At 46.7% G+C, this 26,196-nt stretch overlaps 1 protein-coding gene across 3 annotated transcripts in view; it reads left to right on the top strand.

Annotated features, from left to right (window-relative positions):
• PIGN (phosphatidylinositol glycan anchor biosynthesis class N) overlaps window positions 1-26,196 on the top strand; it is an 862,819-nt gene that overhangs the window by 119,414 nt on the left and 717,209 nt on the right. For all 3 annotated transcript variants that reach the window (XM_085606885.1, XM_085606886.1, XM_085606884.1), the window contains one exon: window positions 19,863-19,987. In XM_085606885.1, the coding sequence (XP_085463011.1) occupies window positions 19,863-19,987 (125 nt within the window). The remainder of the gene's footprint in view (window positions 1-19,862; window positions 19,988-26,196) is intronic.

The raw sequence follows: 26,196 nt of genomic DNA, 5'->3' as shown, positions 1-26,196 counted from the left end.
ACTGCCTAGAAAATGCTTCGAACAAGTTCAGTATGATAGTTAATGCTTTATTACAAGATCATTCATCCTGCAAGAAAACTATGAATATTACTTTTTTTTTTTAAATCTTGGGACAATCTTTCATGATTTAAAAACAAGACGTTTACTTCTTTCATCTCCTTTTTCCATATTTTTTCCTGATAAACATCTCCATTGCAGGTACTGCAAAGGCTAACCTCTTAAAAGGTTCCTATCCGAAATCCGGTCTAGGTTGATGTCTGCTAGGCCATCCGTTGTTTTCGCTGGTCACAGAGCGGATTGTTATCCTAGCGGCATCGTGGGGAACTAGGTGTATCTCCAGGGCATTTAAAGAACAATAATAAATGTACTACAGTGAAAAGCAATGACTATATAATGAAGCAAAAATTACATGTATATACATTCTAAAAGAAATAAGACCATGCTGCTGGTGCCTGTTTACTGGAGCACAGGAAACACAAGGAGATGATGGACGGAGCGCTGAAACTTTTCAGACACTCACCCCCTAGTTACTGGAGCGCAGCACAGGTGACGGAAAGGATGGTTGCAGTGCATGTTGATGCTTGAAAGCAAAGTACACAAACATAGCTCCAACTAGAGTACGACTACACGTCTCTAGAAGTCAAGGATCCCAGCTGATGGTCTGGTGAGCTATAAATGTGACAACTGCTGCTTAAAAGCCATACTCGTGTCAGATGAAAGAATCCTGCAAAAATACTTTGATGTGGTATCTGGTAAGAATCTCTACAATAAAGGTTGTGAAGGAAGAAGAAAAGGATCTTGGCACAGACTCTGCCTCAGTCCACTCCAGATGGGCATCCAGCCCTGGTGTGCCACATGCACCACAGTAAATGTGCAGAATCTAGGAGTCTTGATGGATTCAGAGATGTCCTTTACTACAAAGTTAATACAGTTGTCCGATGCATCGATCTGCAGCTTCCACTCCTCTGGAAACTACTCTCATGACTTCGTACCAACCATCGAGTAGAGTTACCAAGAGTTCTGGTGATGGTGCAACTGGATTACTGCTGCACCCTCATCACAGTTTACCAAAAAAGAAAATTGACAGGATAGCATGACTCCGAACTCTGACAGGCAGACATTGCGGAACTTGTGAAGACATGAATAGGTCAAACCCGTCTAGAGAGCCTTGGCTTCCAGTGAGCACGAGGATCTGGATCAAAATCCTCTCTACAGTCCACCTGGCCAAAAGGCCGCCAAAAACCTGCACCACATTACACCACACCCAATAATCATTCGGAAGCGCTAAACATGGAAATACATTACTGAGTAGAAGGCCCCAAGCTGTGGGACATACTGAATTTGACCCCGAGGGCAGAGGTAAATTACAAGCGATTCAGGAAAATCCTGAAAACTGAACTGTTCTGTACGTCCTTTACCTCATTGCCTTACACATGTGGGCAAGTGATTGGAGAATCTGAGGACAAAGGTTTCTTTGCATGTACTGGAATCTAAATTTCCCCCCCCTCCGCCACCCATCAACCTGATAACCAAAACTCCTGTCTGCAGTACTCTGAAGTATTCAAAAAGTGACACACAGAACTTTATAAATTCTATAAATAAATTGGCAAATGCTTTTGGAAATCGTCAAAAGTCGATGGAATGACTCACTTTTGTTAGAGGACCTCCGTCTAATTCTAGCCACCACATGATTCTACAGAGTGTTTATCAGCTTGGAAACATGAGACCTCGACACTTGCCTGAGCAGGTCTACTCATCACCCCTTACTGCCAGCAATAGTGGAATGTGGGCCGGACTGGCCGGACTGGGCGTCGGGTATTTCCCAGCAGGGTGGAAGGGTCGGGACGGTTTTGCAGCGGGGTGGTCAGTTTTGTTACTGCTGGCTGGTTTTGCAACAGTGCTGCAATATCGGCCCCCAGTAACAAAAGCAGCAAGCAAGTGTTTCCAGCCCCCCGGCGCCAGGTAGTGCTTCCATTGGGGCTGGTCCCAGTGGCGTAACAAAACTTGAGGGGTCCCCCTGCAAACTACATAGAGGGGGCCGCAATGCTCTGGACACAGTAAGGATCTCTCAGGCCAGGGGCCCATGCACAATCTCGAAGTAGGCCCCCTCCCCCCCCCCCCCCCCACAGGGGAGGGCGCGCTTGCGGGAGCTATTGTTACGTCACTGGCTCTGGTCCGAGAAAATTGCCAGGGCTGCTTTGGGTTCCAAGTCCGACCCTGAGTGGAATGCAAGCATGTTTGTAACGTTTTTATTGGTAAAGACTTTAGAGGTTCCTGTACCCCCTCTATTACCCATTTGTGTTCTATAGCATAGTCTCTCTGAGAATGTCAGAAAAGTGCTAGGTCGTTAAAACTGACATCTTACCCATTCGTGTTACTTAGCATAGCATCGCTGAGAATGTCAAGAAAGGTTAAGTTGTTACAACGGATATCGCTAATACAGGACACACCAGTTGATTACACCTTATGCACCTCAGATCACCCCTGGGGACCTACAGCTATGCCACCAAAGAAAATGTACCTCAGTAACCCCAGAAATCTGTCTCAGTTTGAGTTCGGCCCTCCTCAGCAGCCAGCAGCGACAGTCCTCCTCCTTATCCCAGGCCCTCGTATAAGAAGATGCTAGCCCCCCTGCAGGGATCGTTCAGGCAGTGCTCCGCTACTCTTATGGATTCCTGAATGACTTCCCACATTACCAGTCCTTACGGCCTGATTTTAAATAAATACATTCTCATACCACGGTCATTCCATACTAAGTTGTTATTAATGCTAAGTGATCATTTCTTGCAGCACACTGACATCTAAGGGATCAGATGTGCCTGCAGATGTGGTAAAAAAGGACGAGCCCGGGGGGGGGGGTGGCAGGCTCATGACATTAAAAAAATAATTTAATACTTGGTGTATATGCTTGGAAAGGGGACTTTTTCGAGCCACAGACCTTGAGACGAAGATGACACTCATTCTAGCTCTCTGTAACTCCTGGCTCTCCCCCTCGATTTGCTCTGTTTGTATGTATTGTCTATGCTGCTTGTCTGTGGTCATATTAAAACCAAATAAACAGATTTTGACAAAAAAATAAGAATAATTTTTAAAAACCTAGTCCCCTCCTAACTGCTCTGAATATCATTATAGGATGGGAGTGACCTACAAAGATTAGCAAACTTGGCAGTTGTATAGCACGCCCAATTAACTAGGCCTACAAAATAGTGGGGAAATAAATTAAAAATGGAAGAAAAATGATTTTTAAAAATGGTGGGGAGGGGCAGGGGGAAGGCAGCAGTTTTCATTGTTTGTCCATGGCGCCAGTTGCTGCCTACTGGCAGGTAGTCTGTTACAAACTAACAGGGAAGTGCAACAGCTTGCATTGTGTACTCTGGGCACTTATAACCCCGCGGCCAAAAGTAATATCCGAATGGTGCGAGATCTAAAATGTATGCCTCTTTAAGGACACCATTTGTATTAGGATATTTTTAGTGAGCTGCCACCATGCCAGGCGAACCTTTAAAACACTTCTGCAAAACAATTTTAAAAAACATCAGTGTTTGAGAAATCTCATCAGTGTCAAAATGCAAATTAAAAATATTTTAATCAGGTGTGATTGGAGAATGATGGATTTCTTAGATTACCCGTGTAATTGTTCTACTCATTGCTTGTTCAGTATAATTGTTTCCAGGTGTTATGGGCTAATCTTTATACAGCATTAGCTGACATGCTCACTAGAGCTGGAAGTGGAACATTGGTGCTCTGCTTAAAGTGTAAATCTACTTCTGTGCAGAAAGGTTTAACATTATTTTCGTTTCGTTTAAGAAACAGGTTAGATGAATGGAGCCTGTTGTTCCTGAGTGCCTAAGGCACGCCTGAGCAGCAATGCAAACTTCTAACTCGCCTCCTGAGGGGAGTCATGTTAAAAAGGGTTTCTTGCGAAGTCCTACTGTGGTTCCATCAATAGCCTGCCCCATTTTCTTTAGTGTACACCGACGACAAAACACATTTTTCAAAAATTATGTATTAAGAAATATAGTCAAGATATCTGGAATCCCTGCAATGTGCACGTTACTATTGGTCTGGGCTTATATCCACCCTTTGTTTCCTCATTTAACCTCTGTATTATCAATAGGAATGAATTAATAATAAAAAATTGAAACTATTTCGTTAAAATGGGCAATACTATTCATTGGATATTGAGGAGCAAGGGTGATGAATCATTACAATTGTGCATGTGTGAGACTGCTTCGGGAATGGAATGTTTGCGGGGCGAGGCTGAGGCATGAGCCTTTGTACGAGCCATGCATGGAACACTCCAGTTTTTGTATAGATGCTTCGAAGCAGTATACAACATGCCAAGTTCTAGTAGTGATGCTGGCTCTCAGGATTTGTGCAAGTAAGAGTTCAGACAAACTGAGGTGTCTGGAGATCATGTCGAGTTTCCTGTCGATGATGATCCAGAGGTTCTTGGCATGGATCCAGAGGTTCTTGGGTGTTGGTCCTAGCTCTGTTGGCCACAGGTTGGAGTCCTACGGTGATGTGCTCTTCATGAAGATCACGATTTTAGAATTGTTTGTGTTCAGCTTTATATAATCAGTCTTCCTCCAGTGGGCGATTTTAGTCATGCGGGTGAACTTGATCCAGGTACTGGGCATTTTCTCTGTGAGGGAGATAATGAGTTGGGTGTCATCAGAAAAGGTAAGGGTGTTATTATCATTACAGTGGATGATCCTGGCTAGAGGGCTCGTGTTTGCATTGAAGAGGGGCAGGCTCAGGGAGGATCCTTGTGGAACTCTGCAGATGAGGTTGCCGGCGTCCGAGATGTACAGTGCACGTCTGACTGACTGGGTCCTTCCTGTCAGGAAGTAGTAGATTCATTGAAGTGCTTGTCCTTAGATTTTGATGTCATGTTGCGGAGCGGTCCAGTAGGATGAGGACTGCCTTGTTTCCTCTGTCTAGAGTCATGCAGATGTCATCCATGGAATCGATGAGGGCAGTTTACGTGCTGTGGTTGGGTCTGAAATTAGACTGAGTGGTATGAAGTAGTTGGTGGTTGTTGAGGTGCCTGTTGGTGATTTTTTTCTAGACCTTGGCCAGGAATGGTAGAAGGAAGATCGGTCTGTAGTTGACCAGCGTTAAAGGGTCCACAGATGGTTTCTTCAGCAATGGGAGGACAGTTATGTGTTTCCAAGCATCTGGGAAGATCGTGGAAGAGGGAGAGGCATTCAGAATGGGTGTGAGCATGGCGGTGATGGGTTGCAGTCCTCTGGAGTAGGTGTGGTGGGAGCAGGGGTCTGGTAGGACCCATGAGTGGATGGACTTCATGGTGGCGGCGGTTTCATTTGGGTGATGATGGGCCAAGTGGTTAGATTGTTTCTATGGATCCGATCCGGAGGCATTTGGCGAGGTCTGTCAGGAGTGGTTGCGGGCTGAAGTTGCTGGAAATGTCGGTGATTTTGTTGCTGAAGATAGAAATCTCTGTGGGCCATGTAGAGAGTTTTGAAGAGAATGTGTTTATGAATTTGAAGCCAGTGAAGCACCTTCATGAAAGGTGTGATAGGGGATTCTCGGGTAAGCCAAAGTTCAGGTTTATTGGTATATTTTGATTTATTTGAAGATGAGACAGATGTTTAGCTTGAAAGCCAAATTATAGCGAATTGCGGTAATCCGTTCTATATTGAATCATTGACTGGACTACTATTTGTCAGATGAAAACATGTAAAAAAAAAGGAATACTTTTCTAGAGAAGACGGTGATGAAAAAGACGTGACTGATACTTTGCTGATTTGGGAGGAAATTGAGAGATCAGGGTCAGTAAGGGAGTCTAAGTTGTAAATTACCTTAACTGGAGTAGGAGTAGTATTTAATTATTTGGCCACCAGTTGGTAGACCAGGCAGAGGTGGCATCTGTATTTAAATTTCATCCACCAACCGCAGTGCAAGAGACATTTTTCCAGTCTGGTTCTTTTTGATGTATTCAGTATTTGACAGTGTTAATGACCCAAGTTTGCTTTAGTATTAGTCTACTCTTGAAGTTGCTGCTACACTTCTACAATGGTTTCAATCTCTTTATTCTCTTTCGCCTTTTCTTTTTTTTTTATCCAGAGGCACTTTTTAAAAATCCACAGCTTTTTCATGGTTCCACTTAGGAGAGTGTTTGAGTGTGACTCAACACCATTTCTGAGGTACGTGTATACCTTTGAGAATGTCCTTGACTGGTATCATATTTAGCTTGTCCAAGGAAGGAAGGACAAGGTTTCGGTACTTAGTGACAGGTAGGAGGATATCACGCCCCAGGCTGAGACCCAATCAGCTGTGTCCTGGAAGGGGCAATTATGCGTTGGCGGCTACGTTCCTGGTGCACCACATACATCTGACACCAGCAGCTGACATGAAGTGTGCTGGTGTGACACCATGCCAGTAAAGATATTCTGGTGTGATACTGCGACCTATAACACAGCTAGATGGTGCACTGGGAAAATTACAGTTCTGAGGGCGTCTCTTACTTCTATACTTAATCATATTTAAACCACTCTCGTCAGCCCTGCAGTACACAGCGGAACTCCGCAGAGATGTCAGACCCCTGCTCAATGAGTAACTATGTTGCACTTGTCACGGCCTCGTTAAAGGGGTTCTGGAGAAAACTACTGTATTTATCCTCAAGCTGGTTCTTCTCTACTTGAAAATACTTCCGGCAGTGGGGATTTCATTGTGTTGCCTTTTTTATACTTTAATATGCATGCCTATAGCTTGCTGATTAGTTCCAGGCTTGGCGGGTTGTCGCCCTTTTAATTTCTTTTGCTTCTTTTGCAACATTATGTTTCGAAACTGACTGGATTTTCAACAAATTAAGCACATGTACCTATGAACAGTCAAACCTGGAGAACTCCGCTATCTACTTACATAGACCAGTTCACCTCTATGACCAGAACTTAGCTGCACTCTCTCTCAGATGGTGGTGATTTTGGTTAGTTTTGATATGGAACCTACTGATAATGGTCTCCCATTCTGTTTTCTGTATCATTGAGATATCTCCTTATGTGTCCCATTTGTCCTGTTGGGCTCACTGAGTCAGCTCTCTTTCCCTGCAGTTCCCTGACATCTTAGAACTTGTCATGTATCACAAGCTTACATGTTCAAAGGGTAGGTGTTGTGTTCTGTAATATTCACTTCCGAAGTACAATTCTAACTAAGTCTAAATCTTGGGCAATCTGACGGACTATTTATAAGACACAAGGGAAAGTCTGTTTTTATTGACAGTGCTGGCAGTCAGTGAGTTTGATAGGATTTAATTGTGCCAGTTAGGTTCATGTATTTGCCGAACAGAGCAATCCCTGTGATGCTACCCTCATCCCTGCTCCATCAGGTGGCGAGGAGGAAAGAAACCTGATATCCATTGGGAGACCTTAGCCTGGGATGGGCCTCCAGAGACGACAAACCAGACCCTTGAGAACTCAAGAATGGATACTGTATGAAGGCTCCATCTGGTAGTTTCTCCTAAGTGTTTCAGGTCCCCCACTCCTTTTCTGTAGCTGCAGATAGAGTTGGGGAGGAATAGGTTCTATGTATAATCTGGATCCACTGGACATCTGTGAGATACTAAATGGGCGAAGAAAGGCACATCACCACGATAGGGCCACCAACCAAGGTGGGGGAGCAGTGGTTTCAAGGAGGCAGCTATCCATAAGATCGCATCCTTTGTCCTCTATTCATCACTCCTTGATGGTTCCTTCTTCACCCGTCTTAACTCCCCTCGGAAACACAGTTAACGTGCCATTGGTGTTTCCCAACTGGTTAATAAATAAGAGAATTACTTTTCATATCTCCAACATCACATGTCAGACTTTATAAGGAATAATGTAGGTTCAACGTCGAATATCATGCTATGAGAGTCACTAATAACTGATTTAAGGAGATTTTGAGGACATACATAGCAGTGGCGGCTCGCATAGGGCGTGCTGTGGGGCGGTGGCGAGAGGCGGGGAAGGGGCAGGGTGGGCGGTAGCAACCACGGACATACGATGGAACGGAGGAAAGTAATTATTTTGTTCCTCTGTTCCGTCATATGTCCGAGTTTTCTACAACCCCACCCTGCCCCTCTCCCGCCCTGCCTCACGGCCCCACAGCACGCCCTATGCGAGCCCCCACTGATACATAGTTATTTTTAGTGAGGCGGCTATAAAAGAGGAAACTAACCATATTAAAATTAGAACATATGCATTCAATAACTATGGGTGACTCAAAATCTAAGTAAGTTATTCAAGAAATTAAAAAAGTAATGGGGTTGATTGCAGAAATCCCATGGCATAAATAATGCAGCAAACTGAAAGACTGAATGATAATACACTTCAAACTGGTGAGAAACTAGGTGAACTTCTGTCTTTAAAGATCATGAGAACTGATGCAGCATCCCTTATATATGGACCCCTCTGGGTATTATTTTTACAAAGATCCGCAAGTTCATTACAGTTTGAAGGCATCTTCAGGAGCGATCTGCAGAAGAGAAAATCAACCCTTTATTAGGTTTACAGATTACTAAGGGGTTCGATTAGGATGGCGGAAGGACCGCCACCGCCGGGCTGGCGGTGGTGGTCTTTCCGCAAGCGCACAGGATTTACCTACTGCCCAATTAGAATGGCGGTGGGTACCGTGGTGAAGGAAAAGTCCGGCCGCCGTTTTTCTGCCGGTAGCAATCGTCACGATTGCCCGGCGGAGCGTTCAGCATGCTCACAATGGCAGCGGAACCAAGCAAGCTCTGCCGGCACAATTATGATGCCGGCAGAAGCCAGCCTTTCCGTGGCGGTTGAACCGCAATTAAAAAGCTGGCAGAGAATGTCTTCCGGGGCCTGATGCAGGCCCCCCTTGTGTTGGGGGGAGGTGTGGGTGCACTGGGGGGGTACATTCCAATGCACCAAGTGGCAGGCACAGTGTAGTGCCTGCCACGTAGTGCAGTGAAATGCACAACATGCTCTTTTTAACATTGCGGCGGTGCTGCTGTCAGCAGCCACCGCCGCAATGTTAAGGGTGCGGAATCCGATTGCAGCGGAGGCAGTCCCATCATAATTGGATGGACGGGACCGCCGCACACATTGCGGTCGGACCCAATCACCGCTACGGTGGCAGGCGGATCAAATCCGCCCGCCATCCTAATAAGCCCCTTAGTATTTAGATTCCTGCACATTCCCTGAACGTTCAGAGACCTAAGCTCTTCCCCTGTATTAACAAAAAATCAATTGGTGTTTGAAGGCTTTAATGAAGGCTCTTCAATGTCTGGTCTCCGGTAAGGCAGCAGGCCCGAGACTTTATAAATCGCTGGTATAATCTGGTATAAATTGCCGGACACTGGAGATTATGGCTACAACTGAGATACCGCTTTTCTGGAAGGAACCTACAATCTGGGTCTTCTCGAAGAGGGTAAAGGTTTTGCAGACTGCCAATCACATCAGCCTATTTCTTTAATAAATATGCATGTCAAAATCTCTAAGAAGGTGTCTAAACTAAAGGAATATTAACTTTTGCATCTCACTTCCAGCAGGGATTTATGTCTGGAAGCAACACCACCACCTACATAAACCAAGAATTAAAGAGACAAATGGAAATGGTACTGTTCGATCCAGAAGAGGTGTTGCATCATGAGTTGTGACGGTTCTTGTTGAAGGTGATGCATAGACTGAACGCTAGTCTTCCTTAGCTGGGTTCATTTTATACAGACCCCTAGGCAATGGTGCTGATCAATGGTACCCTGGCTTCAGCCATTGCTATTCAGAGCACCCGGCAAGGATGCCCACTATCTCATAATCTACAGGCTACATATATGAAACTTTATATAAGAAAGTCAGCTGCAGAAGCCATACCCATAATGGCTGTATCGCAGCAAGTAAATATTACAGTGTAGGCAGACAATGTAGCACTTCACAAGATTTACTTGGAGAAAACAAGATTAACTGAAAACGTAGCAGGTGATTTCAAATTGGTAGCAAAATATAAATTACATTTAGTAACCTTGCTACAGGGCTTCAATGAGTAAAAGTTTGTATTACTTTCACAATATGTTGAAATCGCAGTTATTTCGTTGATATGTTTTATTTAATCAGACCAGCATCATGCTCTCTTTAAATTTGGTAACCCGAGATTTTTCATACTGTTCAAGCTCAAGACCCTCGCTGTTTTCGAAGCACCCACCACTGCATGCTACATGCTCACTTTCAGGACATAAGTTTTTTTTTAGTTTTATATAGTACGAACTAGACCCGAAGGTATCAGAGAGCTTTACATGAGCACCAGTTGCTTTACATGAGCACTGACACATTCATTTGTGTTAGGCACAGGGAGATTGAGTGATTGCCCAGAATCACAGGAGATTTTTTGCCGAGACTCAAACCCAGTTCCCCAGCTGCGAGGTCGACCGCCCTAGCCGTTAGGCCACATCCTTTCCCCATGACTTATTTTGTAACGTGTGACAAGAGAATATAATCTGGTTTATTGGTGACTTCTCTGCAGGCGCTCAAGTAGAATCATTTGATCAAATTGAACAAGAAGCAGGGTTTTCCAGTACACTTTTTCTCAGATATCTGCAGATCAAAAGATGCTCTCTCTAAACACATTAAAAGCGGAATATAAACAGTCCCACGAACGCACAGGCCACAAAATGTTTTTTGCAGGCTCTAAGTGTATTGGACATCTATAATATATTAACCCCTTCAGTGCCCCGCCCTTTCCCCCTCCTGTGCCGGGCATTGTATTAGCGGGCGGGGTCCATGACGAGATAGTCTCGTCATGGGCACAGCGCAACCGCGCTCCATGACGAGACTATCTCGTCATGGGCATAGAAGAGGTTAATGGAAGAGAGATCTGATAATTTATTGTGATGGGTGGAAAAAAGGGTGAAATGGGCTAGCACACCCAACGATTCTGCTTATAGTAAGCTTGCTCTCGCGGATGTGCACTTTATTTTAGCAATAAACAAAAATGGGGGGAGATGGAGGTAGATGTTAGGTTCATCCTCCAGACTGTGTATAGTTATTAACGAATCTGTAAATGACAGATCAGAGAGCCTAACCAAAGGGAAGGGCTTCCGCTAAATGTGCAAAATACCGCCCCGCGTCTAAGAAGAATCTAAGAAGATAAAATTCTCTTCTTGAGTCCCCTCACTCACCAAGGGTTGCCCCTAGGTGACATGCTTCATCATTGGGACTATCCCAGACAGCTACTGTCTGGGGCATGCTGCAACTTGCGAAACTTTGTAGGAGCACTTCTTGTGAAAAAATGTGTAGTGCAGTGTTTGGGGGAGTGGTGATGCTAAAAATACCTAGCTAGTGAGCGATTAATTCAGTCCTGCTCCTAGTTGGTATGGATAAAAAGGGGTTAATAGTAGGGAGGAAGTGTAACTGTTATGTGTATACTATCCCTAGTATTTGGTCGACATGTTTCGAGGTGTCCCCTAAACCTCTTCTTCAGGACCACATGGGGACCAGCCCCATGCGTTCCGCTCTGTGAAAACAACAATCCTATACTAAAGAAATAATATAAAAAAAGAACAGATGCACACCTAATGTGTGAGCACCAAAATTAAATACATACGGTTGAAATCAGACTCGTAGTATTTCAGTTTTGGCAACGCTGTGCCTTATGGACTGCCAGGGTGGAGGGGCTTGTAGTAACCTTGGCTCAGCACTCTTCCGTCAATTACACCTACTCATACCCGGGCAGACCGCATATTGACGTATGTATTTAATTTTGGTGCTCACACATTAGGTGTGCATCTATTCTTTATTAAACATGTCACCCACTTGGTTATGAACAGGAAGAGCACAATAACACCAGATACAGGAATGTCAGAAGTTTAAGGCCACAGTTCTACTTCTGGAGATGTGCTCTTAACAAAGAGACATGGCACTTTATGTTCTGTGTTCATAGTGTGTTACACAATAAGGTCCCCCAGCACATATTCTGTTTAATTGCCTGGAACAACTCTCTATTTCTCCCCATGTAGAAACCACTCCCCTAACCCCCACCACTTTTGATAGTGATCCCTTCCTATAGGTATCTTAGATGGGAAATCCTCCGCACTTGACAGAAGTAAACTGGCAATTATATCTGTGGTAAAAATTGTCAATGACATTGTTTTTGAATATCCACAAACTTACAGCTTTGTGGGTGTTCACTAGATTTGCATGACTTTGCAACTCTGAAATGCCCACTCCCTGGCCATGTTGGAGATTTAATCACAGGTTGAGTTAAACCGGACCAGTGTAATATTATATGTGAATAAGTCAATTTGCAAAAGACAATTGATCTCTTCTTAATAAAAATTAGATATTTTGCTCATTAATTATTCTATGAGTGTACCTATATTCAACTTAGGTGTGCAAGTGGCTTTGTGAATTGGGCACTGAGGCAGCTCCAGTCTTCAGACCTGAACTTGATTAGCTCCCTTAGATTGATACACTCATCCGATGGAGTCAGTAGGGCTTGAAACACTCATCCGATGGAGTCAGTAGGGATTGAAACACTCATCCGATGCTGTCAGCAGATGCATTGTGCAAGCAGCAACCCTCTTGAATGGTTTACCTCAACACCACAGAAGTATTCTTATCCACATAAAAGCAGTTGAAGATGATGGTTTTGTGTAACAAATCCATCCCAACATGATTCAGCTATTCTGATGGCGCTTGGAAGCTCTTGTGAAATATTGCACCTTATGCGTTCTCACATAAAACAAATAAACATTTTGATTGCCGCTCTTTTGTTATATTCCTTATAGTTTTCATATCTAGGCTCCTTAGTAAAGCAGTTTAGAATGTAGACACTTACAGGCACATGCATCAAAAGAAAAACCGGTCGCAAACGGGCAGATTCTCAGAATCTGCCCCTTTGCAACTAGTATTTTTACATTTGGGATGCATCATCGCAAATTGCAATTTAAGTAATCTCTAAATTGCGATTTCTTAAATTGCGATTGCATTTAAGGAATCGCAAATTGAGATTCCTTAAATGCAATGCATTAAAGTAAAAACATTAGCGATTTCGCTAATGGGGGTGCATATTACCAGGAAGTTAAACTTCATGGTAATTTGCAAAAACTTTTAAAAATGCACTAAAGTGCATTTTTCAAAGTTCCATTTTACACACACACACATGCCCTTGGGGCATGTGTGTGTGTGCAAGATGTACTCAAATGCAGATTTCAGGGGGGCATCAGGGTGTCCTTTTGATACCCTGGCACCCTTGAAATTGCATTCTCAATTTGCGATTCTCTAATTGAGAATCGCAAATTGAGAATGTCTTCCCATTCATTCCTATGGGCCTCTAGGCCCATAGGAATGAATGGGGAGGTATTCCTTAATTACGACTCGCAATCTGCAAGTTGCAACTAAGGAATGTTTGGAAATCTACATGCATAGGCTTTTGCGATTCCTTAATTGCGATTCCTTAAAAATCGCAATTAAGAAATCGCAAAATCCAACATTGATGCATGGTCACAAGGGGTCCTCGTTATTAGTATTCTGGCATTCGTTTAATGAAATGTACTGTACAACATTTTGCAGTACTCCGAGCTCACTTCTACAGGCTTAATATGATTATGATTAATATGACGCTGCTTGATGCTTGTGGCTGGCGCTGCATCGGTGTGAGGGCTGTTCACACTCACGACTTGCGGAACCCGCTTCGCGGGTCCCGCTGCGGAACCCCCTCACCTCCACTTGCCGCTGCTGGTCTCCTGCCTGTCTGGCTGCTTCGTGGGGGCTTGTGAGGCTACAGGGCTGCGAGCGTGAACCGGGACTCATCTTCCCAGGAGTCCCGGACCCGGAGGCTGAGTCACCTGGCCCCGCTCTCCCTGAACGCCCCGCCCACACCTTGCTAATTTAAACTGCACCTGGACCTTCTCTTCGTGGGACGCTGCTTGATGCTTCTGGCTGGCGCTGCATCGGTGTGAGGGCTGTTCACACTCACGACTCACTCACGACTTGCGGAACCCGCTTCGCGGGTCCCGCTGCGGAACCCCCTCACCTCCACTTGCCGCTGCTGGTCTCCTGCCTGTCTGGCTGCTTCGTGGGGGCTTGTGAGGCTACAGGGCTGCGAGCGTGAACCGGGACTCATCTTCCCAGGAGTCCCGGACCCGGAGGCTGAGTCACCTGGCCCCGCTCTCCCTGAACGCCCCGCCCACACCTTGTCACAACACACCTCATTGGTCCTTGGGATATAAATACTGGAGAGTGACGCTGCGCGGGAGCGCGCGGGAGCGTCCGGGGCGAAGACCGGGCAAAGAGCGGGCCGTTTGAGGCCGTTCGAGTACGTGAGAGTCCGGTCCGGGCCCCCCCTCTTCGCCTGGATCCAAAGGTATTTGAACTGTCAGTAAAATGTGCACACGGGAAACCAGGAGCAAAACTTCCTCACAAATTGCATCTGGGGCCGTTAAAGGACCTATTGACACTTACTTTGCCAAAGCTGGCTCCCTTTTGTTTGAGGAAATAGAGGTTCTCGAGCGCAGAATCTCACAAGAAATAGACTGGGTAAGAAGGTCCTCATTGGGCCCCATGGCCCATGTTAGAACCCCAGAAAATAGATCTGGTCTTCCAAATAACCATAGTATAGACCCGGCAACATGTCCTATCCCAGCCATTAATTTCACCAATCCCGAGTTTACTACTGAGGCCCCGAGTTACCTTGAGGACATGAGCCTTATGGCCCTACCCACCACGCAAATCCCCCAGCTTACATCTATAGAGAACACTGAGACAGCTAAAGTTGCAGGAACTAACCTAGACAGCAACAGGGGTACCAGGGAAGGGGCTGTTCCTAAAAAGAAGCAGGGCCTCCAAAATAAAGTAGATCATAGGACTAAAACTTCGAAATCTAAGCAAGCCAGAGGCAAAAGGGAGATAGGTGCTTCCTCCGAGCACACTGGGAATACATTAGGACCGCCATCTCCCCTTAGAACGAGTAAGTTAACTTCACTACCACAACCTATTAGCAACGCACCATCAGACACTATTTCAGATGACATTACTTTAGAAGATATAGGCACCTTAGTTAGGTCTCTGTTGAGCCCTCTTGAGGCAAGACTGATTAAGATGGAAGCCAGACTAGTTAGTATTGAAAAGGCTACCGTGCAACTCGTAGACTCAAGGAAAACTGTCAACAGTGGGACCAAAATATTTAGCGAGGGATCAGGTTCAAAACTTACCAAAGGCAACTTCCCTCCCACACCAACCACTAATAAATCCCCGCAAATTAATCCCAAACCCCCACAACCTGTACCAATTAACGCTTCGGCACCAGTGGTTGTAAATATGGCCCCCACTCCCATTCAACAATCGGCTACTGCTATCCCAAAATCAACCCTCCCGCCGATAGACAATAATACCCAGCCTCCGGCCAAAGCTAAGAGTGACCCTCCTACTACTGGAGAGAAACCTGACATTACTTCTAAACCTAAATTCATAAACCTCCCCCCAGAAGTAGCACCTTACACTCTGGTTCTGGTGGGGGTCCCTGAATTAAATTCTACTACATCTGAATCCACCATCTCACTAATAAATAAAGTAATCAATTGGCTCTCCGTAAACAGACCGCTACCGAGAGGTACTACTAGCGATATAACCATGGCTAGGAGGGCAACGTGGGTGGGCTACACTAAGAAATCCATCGGTGGCGACTGCATTCTGGTCACCTTCAGAGATCCGAATGCAGCCGCATTTATTTGCACCCGTGCTGCTGATGGGGATTTTGCGAGCACCATCCAACCATTACCCCTCTCATTCTTTTACCCCTCAAATTTCTACAACCTGGAGGATCACAGGTGGAGGCATCACCAGGAGCTGTTGGAGGGTTGGGAAAATAGACGGAGGAAGAACAACAACTATCCGTCATATAGGGAAAGACCAACAGAGCAGTTTCCTACTTATGGGGGTGAGGCCGGCTGGGAAACTGTTGCAAGAAGGAGGGGGGGAGGCGGTGGACAGAGGAGGGGAATTCCAGGGCCACACAGAATACACTACCCCGCCCATCTATCTACCCATAACCGCTTTAGTAGCCTTGAGATGGTAGACTGACATGCGGTTGATGAGGGGAGCGCAATTCAAATATCTCACATAAATGGGCTCAAATTTGACCTGGTTGCTGATATTCATCCTTCAGCATTTGGCACAGCTGATCCTGCACATGTCCCAAGTGCCGTGCCCTCCCCTCCCCTCCATGATAATAACCCCAAGGGCACGTCCTTCGTCCCCACAAACCTTCGGCGGCCCCACGAGTGCACCACCACCACTTTGGCTCATATGGGCACGGCCTCCACCCAACCACTAGAAATAATAGTGATTTCATGGAATGTGGCTGGCCTTGCTAGCAAGATAGATTGCACAGAATGGGGTACATATATCAGTTCGAAGGATATAATTCTATTACAAGAAACTTGGGCGCGTGAAGAAATAGCATTTCCGGGTTTTGCCTCCTTCTTCAAAGCAGCTAAATGGGGGGGTAGGGGCAGGCCATCTGGGGGACTAACTACATGGGTAGCCACGGATTTAGGATGCCAAGCTACTTATCTAGAGACCGCTTCTGATGATTTACTGGCTGTCTCACTCGAGTGGCCAGACTCATCGAAGTTGATAGTAATTAATATCTATTCAAGGCCGGTTCCAATGCATAAAGAATCTGGCACAGTGGATGAGCTAGCCAAGCTCCTAGAAGGTATCCCAAGTGAACTGGCTTGCCTGATAGGAGGCGATTTTAATGCTCAATATGAACCACTGCCGGGGCTACGTGATGGTCCTTCTCTGGAAGAAGACTCATATTGGCTCATACCTGAAACGGTGGCACCTTCCCCACGGGCTTGGACTCCACTAGCCCTACAGATAACTGCCCTCACCCTCAATCTTGGTCTAAGGGCATGCAACGGTCGCACTAAATCAGACACGCCAAGTATCCATACTTTTAATAAACCCGGCAGCGAATCCAGATTGGATTACATAATGGTTAAACTGTTCATGTGGTCAGCAATAGTGGACTTTAAAGTTACCCCAAGGCTAGACAGTGACCACAACTCCCTGGAATTGACCTACTGTCTACCTGGGAGAGACCCAAGAATTAATGGGTTGGTTAAAGATAAAACGGGCCTCCTACTTGAAAATAACCGTAGGAAGGTCAAGTGGGAGAAACTGGCCAGCAACCCAGAACGAATATCCTGCCTATATGAAAGGATAATTCCATTACTGGAGGATGCCTTCCAGCTAGGATCTAGGGTTTTAGACGACGTTATGCGAGGAGAGCTTGCACAAATACATGCAGGCATCCTCACTACCCTAGAGCAGGATCTTTTTTCATCTTCAAGGCAAAGGAATGGCCTTAAACCAAAGACATCTTGGTACAATGCTGCTTGCAGGGAAGCCAAGGCCAACTTGCTACTTGCCATAAAGGAACATCACAACAAAGATGAAATTCGCGCCAGGAGAAGATCCTATAAAACCCTCCTGGAGAATGCAAGGGCAGAATGGGACCACGATTACTGGGAAAATCTCACTAATGCATTAACAACCAGAGATTCCCGTAAATTCTGGCGTGTAGTGGCGAATGGCACGGAGGATTTATCTTCCGCAATAGAGCCCAATATAGCCCCCACGGTATGGCAGACCCATTTTGAAGCCCTGTACGCAGAGGGTGGGGGTGAACAGAACAGAGATGGTCCCACAATTTCATTCTGCCCGATCGGGGTTGCTTTCACTGAAAAAGAGGTGAGGGAAGCCATTAAAGGGTTAGCTGCTGGAAAAGCCCCTGGTCTCGATGGGGTGCCCGGTGACCTGTTTAAGCAGGAACCCGGGATATGGGCACCCTATCTCACACTAATTTTTAATGCCATTGCCGGGGGACTGGAGGTGCCTGATACTTGGAGGGGAGCAGAGGTGGTCCCAATCTTCAAAAAGGGATCCCCCTTGCTCCCCTCCAACTATCGTCCTATCAGTTTAATCGATATATCCCAAAAATTGTTCGGTAGACTGATTTTGAATCGATTGCAGGCCTGGATCGAAGAAATGGAAATCTTGTCCCCTTACCAGGCAGGATTCAGGGAGGGCGTGTCAACCATAGACCAAATCTTCAGGTTAAATCTCCTCTACTGGAGAACAGCCATAATCGAGGGCGGCAGTCTATACACCATCTTTGTAGACTTACGTGCCGCCTTTGATTTGGTTCCCAGAGCGAGGCTATGGAGAGTTATGGAAGAGTTGGACGTACCTACTGACATCCTGACAATCCTGATGAGACTTCACCACAATAACTACGCTCGCGTAAGGTGTGGCAAAGGTGGCAAACTAACCGAAAGGTTCCCCGTTCGCAGAGGGGTGAGACAGGGTTGTGTGCTTGCACCGACCCTGTTCTGCATCTTTGTGAACGGGGTAGTTGCCCACCTAAACAGGATTCACAACTCGGATGCTCCAAAATTAACCGGCAGCAGGGTGCCTGCAATTATGTTTGCAGATGACACCCTGCTGCTGTCTAAATCCCCTATGGGGATCCAGCGCATCTTGGATGGTTTTCTAGATTTTTGTAACGATCGGGGACTGGAAATCAACCCTCAAAAAACTAAGTTCATAATTCTGAACCCCAAGCCCCAGAATCGTGCCCCACCCAGGCTCGGCACAACACAATTGGAACGTGTGCACAATATTGAATATTTGGGGATCACGTTAAACGAACATCTATCGTGGACGTCTCATCAGGCCAAAGCGACCATCAAACTGGCACAGTTGGCGGGTGGCACTTTGCGCTTGGCGAACAAATCTTTCTACCGTCCACTGACCCCAATTATTCATATATATAAAACCCAAGCAAGGGCGGGTGTTACATATGGGGGTGAAATCTGGGGTCACACTCATGTCCCAAAGTTACAGTCCACCGAAAACAAATTCCTGAGACAGGTAACTGCCCTTCCTCAAAGCACTCCATTACTCCCCCTTAGATTAGACCTGGGAGTAAGACCAATATCAGAGGAGCTAGGTCTTAAACCCCTAACCTTTTGGAGGCGTTTGTGGTGTAGCTCCGATCTCTTAATTTACAGAGAGGAACTTCAGGAATTCTTACAGCTGCGGAACGCCTTGAGGATTCCGTGGCTGACCTATGTCAAGGGTAGGTTTGAGGATCTGGGCTATCCGGAACTATGGACCGATCCTTCCAAATCCTGTGTAAAGATTTCAAAGAAGGCACTCGCAAGAGCATACTACAATTTGATGCTCACAAGAGCCATCAACGAGAGCCGTGAAGGATCCTTGACCCACTTATTCCTGAAAGCAAAAGACTCCTACTGCCTTGAAAGCACTCTAGATGCGATCTCCCCTCTGCTAACGAGGAAATTATTCTTTCAATGGAGATATGGATGCCTTCCTCTAGCTTTTTTCACAGCGTCTTGGTCTCCATGCTCCACCACAGCAACCTGCCCTGTTTGTGCTCATCCGAAAGAAGACGAAGTTCACGCCGTTTTTTTCTGTAAGGGCTACAAGAGGAGCAGGAAACGCTGGTTAGTCCCGCTACTTAGGAATTTGGGCTTCAGATCCTTCCAACCAGCCTATAGGGTTTTAAAGTCAGACCTTTCTCCCATTGTCGTTTTTGCAGTTGCGAAATTCTTAACTTCTATGTGGTTTACCCGTAGCAGCGTCCTGAAAAGACTTGTATAAATTGACTCATTGTTAGATTTTAGCACAGTATACCATACTTCTTTTTTTCCCTTAATGCATTTTAATGTCTTAATTCATTGGATCACATCATGTTTAATACTTTTTTAATTGTCCTTATTTTGCTATGTATCTTTTATGATCTGTGATCGAAATAAAGATTTCTGAATGAATGAATGAATGATTACAAGGTTTGTTTTCACTTCCATCTAGGACTTCTTTCACTCTGCTAAAAGCAACCAGACGTTATTCTCCAAACTGAATGAAGATAAGATTGTCTTCTTCTTACATCTGCTGGGATTAGACACAAACGGGCACGCCCACCGACCCTACTCAAGGTAATCAAAGTTTTTAAAATTTGTTTTAAAACGCAATCAAAATTCTGTTGCCGATTGAAGTCTTGTAAAATGAATGTCATAGGTTTCCATGAACTCGCGTCACCATGTAATCTAAGGACTCTGAAACGCGTTTTGAGGAGCACTAAGAGAGGAAAATGTGTCAATAGTATGCTTCAAGAGTAAAAAAAAACTTTTGTTGAAAACCTTTCTGTTGAGGGTATGTGTTCTTTATATGTTCCAATACTGGGGCCACTCAAAACACACTGCAGTTTTCAGGATCTGCATCCAGCCTCAATCGCACTCCTCCACACGTTGCATACTATAGGACCTGGGTGAAGATTAATCACATGGCGATATAGGTCCTTTCTACAATACATGAGTACTTATCCACTACAGTTGGGAAATAAATGGGAGATAGCCGTACATCAATATGTTACTGATAAAGACTGGCCCAAAATCCTGGAATATCCGCATAAGAACTCTAGAAAATACCTGGTTTAAATGTATTCAGTTTCTCAAATTGTGTTGATCCTACCTTAGTTCACGTAGACTTCATCTGATTTATCCCACAGTGTCAGATTCTTTCCCTCGATGCCATTCCCTACAAGCTGATATTATCTAGTGATTTTAGGGTCTGATCTAATTTGCAGCACTATTGGGATGATGTACGCACTGGTATTGCACATGTTACAGAATACATAGATATTGTAAACTTATACCACTGTATATTGGGCATCTTCCCTCGGCTTAAAAATAAAAAGGTCACCACAAGAATCACAGACCCTGTATTACTGTTTGCTAAGATACCTCTCTCCCCCTTATAGAATAAACTTGGATAGAAGAGGTCATGAAGTGTCCACAGGCAGAGGCACAGCTCTTTCTAGAGGAGAAAAAAGAGGTTTGCGTAAGATGTTGAGACTTACGGCTTCATGAGTTCTCAGAGTCTTCCAAAATTGACACTAGGCCCAGTTGAATCCCACATGTCCTTTCTGTTTGCCTCCTTAAACCTGGCATGAACACCATCAGGTGATACAGTCTTACATTTCCATTCTCACCCCTCAAGATGTTCCTATTGGTCGAATGGCGCCCCACAACACACGTAGGTTTTTCCTAACCACTCCCCTCCCCTTTCCTTCCTTCCTTTATTATTCCATTTAACCCTCTTCTTTGACTTCATGAAGGATTTTATGACTCTTTGGTTTGCTCCTATTTCACTTGGCATTCATTAATGGAAGCCTTTCTTTTATGTACTAGATATGGTTTGATTGATACCTTTAAGGGCAGTGGGACTCTAATGGCTTGGGGGCGGTACAGGGAGTTAACGGGTTGTTGGATGTTACGTAGCCTGGTCGTTACAATGTAACAGGAAGTTATTGCAAAAGGACTAATGTGCATCGTCATATGCCACTCTAAATTGTATTTGCAAAATATACAATTGATGGACAGAATGCTGGAAAATGCAATCATTCATCTTCAGTCACAAGGATCTGGGTTAAATCCATCATTCTTTTGCTCACCACACCGCCCCAGTTTGGACTCAGCCATATGCAAATCAGTCTTGACCCTGTGTCTTGTGGGAACAGTCCAGCCCGAACTGCCAAGCCAGGCCGTTACTGGACCGGAAACAAGCATCCTGGGACCGGTTTCAGGGCATCACCCTTCTTCAACCAGGCTAGCTTGAATCCAGTGGTGTAGTGAGCACGGGACCCACGTCTGGGCATACCCTTCCCACTTAGGGCGACATATGCAAAAGAAACAACTGATGGACGGAATGCTGGACAATTCAATCATTCACCTCCAGTCACAAGGATCTGGGTTAAATCCATCATTCTTTTGCTCACCACACCACCCCAGTTTGGACCCAGCCATTTGCAAATCAGTCTTTTTTTATTTTTTTTTATTTTTTTATTAGAAACCGTTAGCACACAATAAAAGACAGACAAGGGCCTACAACCACCAGGGCCGGCCGCTAAAGAGCCCGAGGGCCCACAGTGTAACGCCACACATTCAAATGAACCAGAGGCAAAGCGCCCGGCAGTTCGTAAGCACATATAACAGGCCGTGGCCATAGGCCTGGAGCAATTGAAAACAACAGTTTCATTTTTTATTAAATATAAAACACACTCAAGGCAATGAGAGTCCGAAATAGCAGCGTGCTCTTCCCAGGACGGGGAATAACATACAGTGTCCAAAGCAATTCTTGTCCGGAAGCGGTAGAGGGGGGCAATGGGAAAACAAAGCATGGAACACACCTCACACCCTCCCGCAGAACGCTTGGCTAGGGGGTCAAAGCAATATCGACCTCTAATGGCAGAGGCGGGGTGCAGATATGTCCTCGATATAAATTCCACGGACCCCATACCCTAGTCCATTTCCCTGGCTTGCCTCTCGCCACATACACCGTCTTTTCCCTAAACATACACCAGTCCATATTCTCCTTCCATACCTCGATCGTGGGCGGCCTCGGGGAGCCCCATAACTGTGCAATGTAACGCTTAGCCACCATGTACCCCAAGGTCACCCACTGCGTCTGTGCCGCATTACAATCATTCGGTTCCCAGACATTCAACAAACACCTCCTAGCCTCTGGCAACAGGGCAACGTGCGTGACCTCCTCCATTACGGTGTGGATACCGTTCCAGAATCGCACAACCTCCGAACATTCCCACAAGATATGAAGAAAAGTGCCCGGCAGGCCACATCCACGCTTACACAGTCCATCCATCGAATAACCCATACGCAGCAAACCGGGCCCCGTAACATACACTCTATGAAGGATCTTCAGCTGTACAAACCGTAAGCGGGCCGGAATCGCCACCTCTTTCGGGGAGGCCACCGCCGATACCCAGTCCTCATCATCCAGTTCCAAGCCATCGCCCGTCCACGCCTCCCTCAGACGGAGCAGCAAGTCCGCACGATCATTAATGAGTTTCTTATAAATCAGGAAAATAGTGCTGTCGGGCACGTAGCCATCCAACACTCTATCCTCCAGTGGGGAATACTCGGGGATAGCAGCCGCGTCCGGAAAAACCGAACAAAGCGCATGGTAGACTTGAGCATACCGGAAGTACTCTCTATCGTTTAATTTATATTAAATTTTGAGCCTTTCAAACGTTTTGAAAGATCCCTTCGCCCACAGATCACCCACCTTACATATACCAATCATATCCCATTTCTCAAAGCCTTTCGATCTCCACAAACAGCCCAACCGCCCAGAGGCATACAACAGCGTCGCCCGAGTCAAGCGATCCCTCCACCTCATCGCAGCATTCGCTGCGTGCCACACACGTACCGCCACCCGCGTGGGTCCCGTCAACCGCGTGTCCGGGGTCACCGAGTACAGCGCCCTATTATAGTCCCCACCCGGGAGCAGGAATTTATCCATCTCGAAGGCCGGGTTTAAGGCAGGACCATATATCCCGTGGTTCACCGCCGCCAACTGGGACGCCCAATAGTATCGTTTAATATCGGGGAGGGCGACCCCCCCATCGTACCAAGGGAGCGTCAACTTGGCGAGAGCAATCCGCGGCCGCCCGTCCCAAAACAGTTGGCGCTGAAGACCCTCCACCTCCCGGAAATAACGGGCCGGCACGACATCAAGAGTATTTTGCAAAGCGTACAAAAAGCGAGGCAGCGACATCATTTTAAACAATGCCGCCCGTCCGAGCGGCGAAAGCGGAAGTCGTCGCCATCTCGCGACGTCGGCCTTCAATCGCTGGAGGGGAGGGAGAAGGTTTCGCTCATAACGGACCGCGGGATCCAGTGAGATAAAGATTCCCAAATATGTGAACCCCAGGGTAGCAATCTGAACTGGGCAATCCCGCGGCAGCAGGGGGGCATCCCCCGAGAGGACGTAGACGCACGACTTGGCCCAGTTGATGACCAGGCCGGAGTTGCGGCCAAAGGAATTCAGTACGTCCACCAATACAATTAGCGACTGTCGGGGAGAAGTGAGATACAGAAGGATGTCGTCCGTGTAAAGGGAGACACGGTCTTCGAACTCCGGCGTCCATCTAATGCCTCGCAACGACGGCTCCCAACGCAACCAGGCGGCGAGAGGCTCCAAAGAAAGTGCAAAGAGAAGGGGTGATAGCGGACATCCCTGCCGCGTACCTCTCCCCAGTGTGAAGGGAGCTGACACCCTACCATTCACCACCACCTGAGCCAGTGGGTCAGCGTATAGTAATTTTACCCAACCAATAAACTCAGGGCCGAACCCAAATTTCGCCAACACGGCCCAAATATATGGCCACTCCAAAGTGTCGAACGCCATAGTAGCATCTAAAGATGCCAAGATGGCCGGCTCACGTATGAATTCCGCTCTAGCAAGCACGCCGTGCAACCGCCTCAAATTTAGAGCGGTATTCCGATGGGGTATAAAACCGGACTGATCCTGATGAATCAAGTCGCCCACGACCCGAACCAGTCGGTTAGCCAACACCTTAGCCAGAATTTTGGGTTCTGCGTTCAACAGCGAAATGGGCCTATAGGAGGCGCAGCGATCTCGCGGCTTCCCCTCTTTGTGTATCACAACAATGGTGGCGAGGCGTTGGTCAGGGGGGAGGAATCCCGCCGCACGTGCCGCCAAAAACATGTCTCGAAGATACGGCGCTATCTTATCGGGACGCAACTTATATAGTTCGATGGGAAGACCATTAGGATCCACCGCTTTACCCGATGCAATCGAGCGAGTGGCCAAAGCGATCTCATCTGACGACAACTTCGCCTCCATCAATACTGCATCAGCCTCCGATAGGGTTGGCAATGCAATGTCTCTAAGCAACCGATGAGAATCCTCCTCCGATCGCACAGAGACCGGAGAGTATACTCCGCGGAAATGAGCCGCGAAGCAGTCAACGATATCAACCGGGTCAGTCACACGCACTCCATCCCTCCTCTCCACGACGGGCACCACCCGGCTAGCTCTCTCCTTCTTATCCAACCAAGCAATCAGCTTTCCGGCCTTATCCCCCACATCATACAGTCGCCCTTGCTGCTCTCTACTCATCCCTTTAGCAGCTTCCGTGACTAGCGCTCTATAATCTGATTGTTTGAGGCTGAGAACATGCAATTTCTCATCAGTAACTCCACGCTCCAAGTCCTCCTCCATTTCACCTATTTCAGCTTCCAGGCGAACCACCTCTGCTCTCTCGCACCTCTTAGTATGGGAGATAAGGGACAAGGCCTGCCCCCTTACCACCACTTTATAAGCCTCCCATAGGGAGACGGCCGACGACACCGACCCCACATTATCAGTGAAGTAGTGATCAGTGGACTTGACCAGCTCCGCGCGGATCTTAGGGTTACGAAGATACCAGGGGCTAATGGGTGCCACTCTCCCCTCTGCCCCAGGGACAACCCTCAGTTGCAACCATATAGGGGAATGGTCAGAAATACCTCGGGCTAAATGACGCACCTCCCCAATCATCCCAGCTTGGATCGCCGGCATAAGCATGTAGTCAAGTCTCGAGAGACTCCCATGGGCCCCCGAGTGAAAGGTATATTGCACCTGTCCCGGGTGCATCAATCTCCAGCAATCTACAAGTCCCAAAGTGTCCAAAAAAACCCCCAACCAGGCCTGAGCCCTAGGGAGATCCCTGGGGGGGTGACGGTCCTCCAACCCGGAGACAACGGCATTAAAATCACCACCCAACACCAGAACCCCCCCAGGGAGTCCCAGGACCAAACGCCCCAAATCAGCAAATGTAGCCGTCTGTAACCCCGGAGGCACATACACAGCCACGAGCGAAATAGTCCTGCCCTCCCATCTCCCAACCAGTGCCACATATCGCCCCCTATCATCGTGAAGCACCTCGTCCACTTCCAATGGGAGGGAGGCCCTAACCAGAATGCCCACTCCCCTAAAGCCAGAAGTGAAACCTGAGTGAGCGGCAAGGCGATAGCCCCTCCTATTTAGGGCATGGAAGGAGTTCCCAATCAAATGTGTCTCCTGCAGGAAAACAATGTCGGGCGAGATCCGCTTCAAGAACTGCAACACCACCCCGGGCTTGATCCTGTCCCTCAGTCCATTCACATTCCACGAAAGGATTCTCAATCCCCTACCCCCCATCCCACTCCCGCACATGATACCCACATCCCGGAGAGCACAACCCGGAGAAGTCAGCAGAAAACTTCACATTGCCTTGCAAAACGAAAAAACAACAATCCCCAACAACCCCCCTCCCCCACAGTCCCAGAACCACAACTCC

This window comes from Triturus cristatus, chromosome 5_2 (assembly GCF_964204655.1).
Source record: "Triturus cristatus chromosome 5_2, aTriCri1.1, whole genome shotgun sequence".
NCBI classification, from domain to species: Eukaryota; Metazoa; Chordata; class Amphibia; order Caudata; family Salamandridae; genus Triturus; species Triturus cristatus.
This window is presented reverse-complemented; position numbering and strand designations above follow the sequence as displayed.